We start from the raw sequence: 8,974 nt of genomic DNA on the forward strand, positions 1-8,974 counted from the left end.
TTGACTAAGGCCTATATTTTTTTGGATTTCTTCTTTGTGACTGCATTTATTTGTTCGGCCATTTTTTCAATTTTCTTTTGATTGATTGGTTCAGCATTGCGTGGTTCCTTTTTACTATTCTGTTTCTGCGTCTGTGCAATGTCATTTAATTTACTCCAGGCAAAATTAATGAAATCCATAGCAATGTCTTGCTTGAAGAATGCGATCGATACTAAAGCGACTAAAATCAGAGCTGAAATAGAGTTCTGGTTCAGATCCGCTTCTGCTGCACGTACTTCGGGTTTAAAGTCCAGTTCAACAAAAACCGAGCTGGTATCCGCCACAAACGTCTCCGATGGTAGTAGGTAAGTAAAGGTATTGTCGGAAAGTGTCGACTTCAGTTCAACTACATAACTTTTTCCATCCAGCGGTATACGTGGGAAGAAAACCATAACCCCAGGATTGTAGTTAGACTTTGGATTTAGAGGAGTTTCAACCCGTTGTGAGTGGAGTGGTGAATCGGAAGTGCCCTTACGGTACATAACTATACGTAAGGTTTTGTAGTGATCATTCAGCGTCGCGGTAACACGTGCTACTACATCGACAAACGAAATAGGACTAATGGCGATAAGATTTACACCGCGCACATCGCTTTGTTCGATATGAACGGTTCGGGAGTCCGGAATTGATCTTGCAACATTTGAACCGGGCATTCCAATATCTTTGGGCTTTATAAGATACGTGCAACCAGGCTGTAGTCCTCGCAAGCGATACTGGCCGTTATTTTCGCTCGTGGCTTCTTCTTGATGATGCTGGCAACTTTCGTCGGTGAAAGCTTCGATGTTTATTTGGCCAAACGGTTCGCCATTTAATGAGTTTACGGATCCAAAAACGGAGTAAGCAACACGTTTTCCACTAAAATAAAATAATGTAAAAATTTAAGCTTGAAAGAAATATAAACTTAACAGTTGCGGTCAAGAAATTGTACTTCTGTTATAAAATTGGATTGTTCACACTCAGGGCCGTTAAGAGAAAAACCGGGCCCGAGTGTAGTATACCCCACCGGAGAGGGGGTATATTTTTAAGTTATTTGATTGATCCGTTAGTTTCGAACATATGGAATTAAAAATGGCCTTGTTTTTATTGAGATTATCCAATGTTTCTGAAACCGTTTTCTACATTCGAACTCAGCGCCAGGGGTAGCTCATATGGACAAATCTAAAAAACAGGTAACCTTTGTGTTATTTAGTTTTATTTTCACTGTTGGAAACTATATCAAGCTGGTTGCTTTTGGATATAATTCATTGACATATACTTGAATCCTCAAAAAAAAATTTGGATCAATTTGCTGCATAACTTTTTGTTGTGTTTATGCAGTATATGAGGTCTGCTGTATAGTTTTTTAATCTGCGAATAAATATATTACCATCATAAAGCCTAATATATTTATGTTGTGGATGTTCACACCTCTGCATGGCTACTGGGTTATGTGGTTATATTCTATATTCAGTTTACAATAATACAGTTTTGTAACGGGATTATTACAAGAGTTTCCTAATAAAAGGTATTTGTTAGAACGAAGAATCAATTATTCAAATTTCTTGTTAACATTTATACGAAAAAGTATCCACAACTTCTATTATTTTGACCGCAGCTGTATCAAATGAGATACTTACATTAACTCCACCTCAACAGTTTCCCCATCTTTAATATCTATGATTTTGGAGTTGGGCTCAAACTTGTATTCCTTCATCATTGGACGTAAAAAATATTGTGATGGTGAAAGTGAATGGAAATTTAAAGGTTCTTCGCTAGTGATCATGTTTTTACGATAGCTTTCTGCGCCGCTTAGTGAAAGCAAAACACCTTTCAAGATTTTTCCCTTTTCATCTTTGACTTTTACAACTATTTCACATAATTTATGAGCATTGAAAACTGCCGTCTGTCGATTGTACTCAGAAAAGATATATGACTCCTTCTCAGCTTTTATTTCATACACTAGATTCTCATCGATAGGACCAAATTTAAATTCACCAGAAGTATTTGTGTAAATAATTTGTGTACCCAATTCTGGATGTTTAGGATAGCTTAGTGTAATCATAACATCTTTTATTGCCGGCACTACTTTTCCTTTTAAAATCAATCCTCGTGTAGCAATAAAATTGAACGCGATATCTACACAGTCGTTACCACCCTTTAACTCTTTCGATTGTGGTGAGAAAAGTAAAATATCACTTTGAGGTGTAATTCGCAAAATTTCGTCCGGTTGCAAATGGGTATCATATCGGAAGGCATATTTTCCATCTACTTTATGTACTTCAGCAGTTGGAGTGATTAATTGCTTACCCAAAGACTTGGAGTCCGCTATTAAACGTAAGGCATCATTGGACGGGTCGGAAGAGAGTACACGCACACCGATTTTATGTGCAATCGCATTAATTATAATCGGATTACCATCTGTTGTGCTAAAAGTTTTAGGTAAGCTATCATCATAAATGTGACAGCTTTCTAGTTTAATTTTGTATGTACCAAATGAAGGCACACAGAAGGTGTTTACACCGGCGAGCAATTTTATGGTTTCCGCTGGTAGCTGACGTTGCTGGACATCTCCTGTTACGCCGATATAAGCGTATTTCATCTGCGATACAAAAAAAAAAAAAAAAGAATTTGAAATTGTGAAACAACAGATTTTTTCAACTGCAGAACTTACAATTGCGCGATGGCTTGAAATTATAGAAACTTCATAGCCTCGGTGGACGAAAGGTGTTGCAACTTCGTTAGCACTAAGAATATTAACGAAAACCGTAGTTGAATCAAAACATAAGTTTGATTGCGGTATCGTTATCTCATATGGGCCGGGAAGTAGATCTTTAATTGAGTATTTTCCTTCTAGACATATGATATATGGTATATATTTGTATTAACAAAAACAGCATGGTTGTTGTTGTAACGGCTTTCCTAACTCTGCATAGATAGGTTAAGGCATCAATCGTTGTCGTCTAGCTCAACTAACGGTATTCAACAAATTTGACCCGGCCGGACCCAAGGATATCTGAGCGGGTCAAGAAGAGAGTTGACTAGTGTCCTGCACGGTTTCCTAACTAGCTGCAGCCTGTTGCCAACATTCGTTATGGCTAATTTTGACCGCCAAAAATCTCCAAAAGAATAGCAGGCACGCCTAACAACATGCAACATCTATTATGTACATACTCCTCATACTGCCAGATTTGGCTAATTACACATTGTACTCTTACTTGCGTACTTTTAGGCCAATCTGCTTTTTATTTATAGAATTTCGACGACAAAAATTTTGCTTGGCGATTATCAGAAATTCAAGGGTGGACATTGTTAGTATTGGGCGTCGATTCTCTTTATTATTAGTTTAACCTGCCTTTGTAATGCGGAGGGGGTTGGATTTTAAATATGGCGATTCCAAACCGAAAGTCCACGAAGATAGCAACCGTCTACTGTTGAAAAACGTTTAGGGCCTGTCTGCACACTGTCGGCCTAGACGGTTTTTTTGACGTACATCTGCTTGACGAAAGCTTATTTGCTTATCGTGTAAATAAATTTCAGGGCACATCAGAAGGCATTGTTGCCACCATTTGGTCTTGCAGCCGACAAGCGATTCGAGAAATTTTCGCAGTTATTGCCTTTGTCTATACCTACCGTTATGTGTATTGGAGGAGACCAAGCTATCGAAAGTGGCCAGCTGATTTTTTCGATATTAACCATACATGTACCGTCGACGGCGATACCTTGACAATGCTTAACTTGGTTGTTGTTGTTGTTGTTGTAGCGGCTACAACAACCCCGCCCAGATCGGTTGGTATCTCAGTCGTTGTCGTCAAGTTCCACTAACGGCAACCCTAGGAAGCGTGCAGCTTCTGTGGGATCTGTCCACAGGGACAGGGCCGTTAGGGTAGTCGGGTTTTCCGGGCATGCGAAGAGATGGTTCGAGTCATGTGGGGTCTCTCCGCATGCCGGACATTCGTTCGGCACATCCTCATTCAGCCTACTCAAGTAGGAGTTTAACCTGCTGCAGTAGCCGGAGCGAAGTTGGGCAAGTGTAGTGCGTGTCTCCCGAGGCAGATGAAGCTCTGTCTCGTCAATGTCCGGGGGTGGTATGCCTAGAACGGCATTCACAGGTCGAGTCTACATAACTCGAGACTGAGTCCCTGTGAATGCCGTTCAGGGCCTGTCTGTACGCTGTCGGGTCCAGAGGTTGCTTAATGAACCTCTGGACTTCGTCCGTCAGTTCATATAGATGCCTCCTGACGTGCCTAGGCGAGGGCTCCTCTGCAAGCAGCTGTCTGTTTGGGTGGCCACTTCTGTGGCTCCCGATCAGGAACTGCTTGCAGAGCATTATGTTGTGCTCCCTAACTGGGAGCATTTGCGCCTCGCCGTGCAAGTGATGTTCTGGCGACATCAGGAGGCATCCCGTCGCTGTCCTAAGTGCCGTATTTTGTCCCGTCTGTAGCTTCGTCCACTGCGTCCTACTAGTCCCTGGCGACCACACTGGCGCTGCGTAGTTCAAGACCGGCCGGCCTATTGCCTTGTATGTTGCCAGCAACGTTTCTTTGTCTTTGCCCCAAGTACTGCCGGCTAGCGACTTGAGGACCTTGTTGCGGCTCTGTACTTTATTGACAATAGCGGTTGAGTGCGCAGAGAAGGAGAGCAGGCTGTCGAATGTTACTCCGAGTATTTTGGGGTTATTCACCGTCGGAATTGGTGTGTCATCGACGTGAATCCCCAGCGGTAGCCTGACCTCCTTCGTCCAGGTTGTGAACAGGGTCGCGGAGGATTTCGTAGGGGAGAGGGCTAGACACTTTGCAGTGAAGAAGCGAGAAAGTTCGGAGAGATAGCCGTTTACTTTCGAACACAGGTCATCAATTCCATTCCCAGTCGCCATAATCGAGCAATCGTCGGCATAGGAGACAATCGAGACTCCCTCTGGTGGTTGAGGGAGCTTTGAAATATAAAAGTTAAACAGTAGCGGGGAAAGGACACCACCCTGAGGAACCCCCTGTTTTATTTTTCGCTGCTTACTCGTTTTGTCTCTGAACATTACCGACGAATGTCGACCACTTAGATAATTTGCCGACCACCGTTTGAGCCTCTGTGGGAGAGAGGAGGCCTCTATATCTTCTAGTAGCGTGGAATGGCAGACGGTGTCAAACGCCTTTGACAAGTCCAACGCTACTAGAATCGTTCTCTCACAGGGACGGTTACGGTTAAGGCCACGAGTTATCTGAGTGTTTATGGCGTTAAGTGCTGTTGTTGTACTGTGCACTTTTCGGAAACCATGCTGATGCTTCGCTGGGGTCAGGTGATTTGTGAAGTACGGGAGTAGCAAGGCCTCGAGTGTCTTCGCTACCGGGGAAAGGAGTGTAATCGGACGATACGAATCTCCTTTGTTTGCAGGTTTCCCCGGTTTGAGCAGTGGGACCACTCTCCCCGCCTTCCAGATGTCTGGGATGATGAGAGTGGCCATTGACAAATTGAGGACCTCCGTTAGGTACGCTACCCCCGCAGGACCCAAATTTTTCAGCATCAGCATGCATATTCCGTCGGGACCCATGGCTTTGGAGGCTTTCGCCTTCCCGATGGCCACCTGAACTTCACCGCAAGTGAAAGCAAGGGGGGCACAAGTTGTTGGCAGTTTGTGCAGCCTTCTGGTCACTCGACGCTTGGCTTTGTCCACCGGAGGATGCAGTATGAACAGCCGGCTAAAATAGCTCGCGCATCGCTCCGGGTCCGACGAAGCATGGTCGCCGAAGGAAATTTCGACTCTGTCGTCGTGCTTCGTCGGATTAGACAATGACCTCACGGTTGACCAAAGCTTGCTCACACCAGAGGTGAAGTTGCAAGTCTTCAGATGCTCCTCCCACTTCTTCCGCTTATGTACGTTTACAAGTTGCCGAATCTCCGCGTTGAGATCCCTGATACGGGGATCTCCGGGATCGGCCTGACGAAGGCTATCACGCTCATTGGCTAAAACAGCCGCTTCGGCAGGGAAGTTTGGACGTGGGTCCGATATGCACCCTGCCGGTATGAAGCGAGCTGCAGCAGCAGTGATAGCCCTGCGGAACTTACGTTCACCGAGATGGACGTCGGTTGGTGTGGGGAGCGATGTGAAGGTGTTTTCAGTAAACTCCGCGTAACCTTTCCAGTCAGCTTTAGAAAAGTTGACATAGGTCCGGTGTTTGGCGGAGGCAAAGTCGGTTGGTTTATCAATCGAGATGACTATGGGTAGATGGTCTGATGCTAGAGTCAGCATAGGTCGCCACGTTATGCTGTTTATCAGACCAGCGCTGACTATTGTGATGTCTGGCGAGCTACTGCAGTTACCCATAATCCTGGTGGGTGCGTCGTCGTTCATTGTGCAGAATGTCGAATCGTCTATCTGCTCAGCCAAGTCTGTTCCCCTACGATCGTTTGACAGGCTTGAGTGCCAAAGATCGTGGTGCGCATTAAAGTCACCTACTACCATACGGTTTTCACCTCTGAGGAGCGCACCTATATCAGGGTGATATCCTGCCGGGCAGCAGGTCTTGGTCTGTAGAGTCGCTGTTGTTGTTGTTATTGTTGTAACAGCATATCGTCGTTTAAAGTACAAAACCGCGTATCAACAATATGCAAAACCGTGTATAAAGATAATGCAAAACCACGTATGTGAGGTTGCATAAATTATTTTCTAGAGAGTAGAAACACAATTCCAAAATTGTCCTTTTTTTATAAAGCAACCGCATTTCTGGCTAATATATTTCAGGACGAATGGAAAAGGGCAAATCAAATTTTTGGCAGCAAATATCAGTTATGCGGTTTTACAGAATGATGATACGCGGCTTGTACTTTAAACGACGATATGTATAAATTCCCCAAAGATTTTTGGGGAGTGTTGCTGTAGTAACAGTCCTTGGCCAGATATAAATCTGGGTATTTCCGGTTACGTAGACCCTACTGTTGTGGGAACCTGGGTCTTTACGAGACTTCTTATTGGGTATGCTAGGTACCCTTCAGTATTCCAAAGTGCGGCAGTAGGGACAAAAAACTTGAAGTTGGGCTCGCCGGTCTATGCAGAGTTAGAAAGCTGAAACGAAAGCCTTTGGACGGGCAAAACCAATCGGAACATTTCGGTATGTAGAACCGGCTATTTTGGAATGACAGCGGACAACTCAAAATTTATGCTTACCATTCGCTTTAACTTCCTGCTGCTGTCCTGTTGGCTGTCCTACAGCGTCTAATGAACGTAATGTTACCAAAACTTCATTGCACACCTCAGGCGCATCGTGAAGACATTTAACTTCTCCGGACAATGTTGCGCGTAATTGTGAGAATATGATACCTCTTAAGGGTTGCGATTTAATTTCTATTTGTTGTTGCACCGGGAAAAATTGTATACCGCTGGCTTTATCTTCGTCGGTTGTCAGTACTTCAATATTGAATTTTCCACTCGGCAAAAATGTGCACCAGTCGCCAGTTTCAGGCTTACTTGATACGGTGGTATGAAAAGTGGATGCGTGTTTTGTAATTCCTATCACGAACGATTTCTGTGACACAACTTTTCCACAAACTTCGTAAGCGTTGGGTACTATATCATCAATATTTAATGAAGTTATTTCTAAATTGACTTCTTTTTCATTAAATTCATATTTTGGATATTCTACGAGAAGTTTATAACTTCCAGATCTCATATTTTCCAGGGTGTACGAGCCATCAGCATTTGTTTCAGCTACATGTTCCCCATTCAATTTGATTTTAGCTCCTTCAATCGGAACGCCATCAGATGACGAAAGTACCTTGCCAGCTATACTAAATCCAGTAATCTACCAAACATTTTTAAAATTCATTCAGGGCTATTATTGAATCCATCGTAGTCCGATTTTTCGTGAAATCTACGAAAATGCTATCACTGAGTCCAAATAGCTACGAACGTAGAATATACTTTGAATGCATACATTCGTAGCAATTCGGATTCAGTGACAGCTTTTTCGTAGATTTTACGAAAATTGTACTATGACGGATTCAGCGATTGCCCAGATTAATAATATTTACGTTGTATACTTACTCTAAAAGCATCCTTTAATATAAGTGTATCTTTTTTGACATCCAATTCCAGATATTTGGGTGCAATATGTAACTTATTTCCGCGATTTTCAACATGTGGCTGAACCAAATATTTTCCGGGTGGAACACCTTTAAAAACGTAATCTCCCTTTTTATCGACTAGGGTGTGACAAGCTGAAACTGGTTCATAATCATCGTACTTAACGGACAACGTTATAGGAATAGCGTTTGAGCATAACAGTGGAAGATTTTGCTTTGAATTCGCAAAGAAAAATTTCAATTATTAAATCTGATGGAAATGGTGGCATAGTAATAAAAAACATACCCCTTTTTTGTTAAATATTGCTACACCAATTCCTGATATTATCTCATTATTTGTGTCTAAATGCCCCTGTACATTAAAACCTCCAACGACCAAAGAATTTTCTGGGAGTTCCGTGTTACCACTTTCCACCAAGACGTTATGTTCAGATTTCGAAAAATGCCATTCCGGATGTGTTGCACGCAATTTGTATTTTCCCGGTATTATGGGAGTAAAGGAAAATATGCCACTAATATCGGTAGTGGTACGACGTTCTTCGCTACCATCTTCCGAATTCAGCACAACATTTACGCCACGAACACCATTGCCACCATGGCCTGCAAGTTTTACTTTACCAGTAATACCAAAACCCTTAAATGCGAAATTTACATCTTTTCCTTGACTACACAAGTCCGTTTCGCCATCGAAATTAAGTTCTACTTGTTCCGGTTCGAAGCTCCATCCCGGAGGAGGTGACACCTTCAATGAATATTCGCCTTTATCATAAATGGGCAGAAAATAGTAACCATTGGATGGTGAACAGTCAGTTTTATCTTTCAAGGAGCCTTGCTTGGTTAATCTAATAATATAGGTTAGAAGTTAAAATTTAATCAGCAAAAGTGA

General features: G+C 42.8%; 1 protein-coding gene across 2 annotated transcripts in view; it reads right to left on the minus strand.

The window, feature by feature from the left end:
• The window catches only part of LOC118743535 (nodal modulator 1), a 28,209-nt gene that overhangs the window by 6,854 nt on the left and 12,381 nt on the right, over positions 1 to 8,974 (minus strand). Inside the window, exons 2-7 of one of the 2 annotated variants that reach the window (XM_036476276.1) lie at positions 8,375 to 8,930; positions 8,051 to 8,302; positions 7,175 to 7,808; positions 2,690 to 2,865; positions 1,656 to 2,617; positions 12 to 894 (exon numbers count right to left, since the gene is read on the minus strand). In XM_036476276.1, the coding sequence (XP_036332169.1) occupies positions 12 to 894; positions 1,656 to 2,617; positions 2,690 to 2,865; positions 7,175 to 7,808; positions 8,051 to 8,302; positions 8,375 to 8,930 (3,463 nt within the window). Of the gene's footprint in view, positions 1 to 11; positions 895 to 1,655; positions 2,618 to 2,689; positions 2,869 to 7,174; positions 7,809 to 8,050; positions 8,303 to 8,374; positions 8,931 to 8,974 lie in introns of both variants that reach the window. The other variant, XM_036476275.1, reaches the window with a different exon arrangement.

This window comes from Rhagoletis pomonella, unplaced genomic scaffold (genome assembly GCF_013731165.1).
Source record: "Rhagoletis pomonella isolate Grant_MI unplaced genomic scaffold, Rhpom_1.0 Rhpom_scaffold_00007, whole genome shotgun sequence".
In the NCBI taxonomy this organism is placed as follows: Eukaryota; Metazoa; Arthropoda; class Insecta; order Diptera; family Tephritidae; genus Rhagoletis; species Rhagoletis pomonella.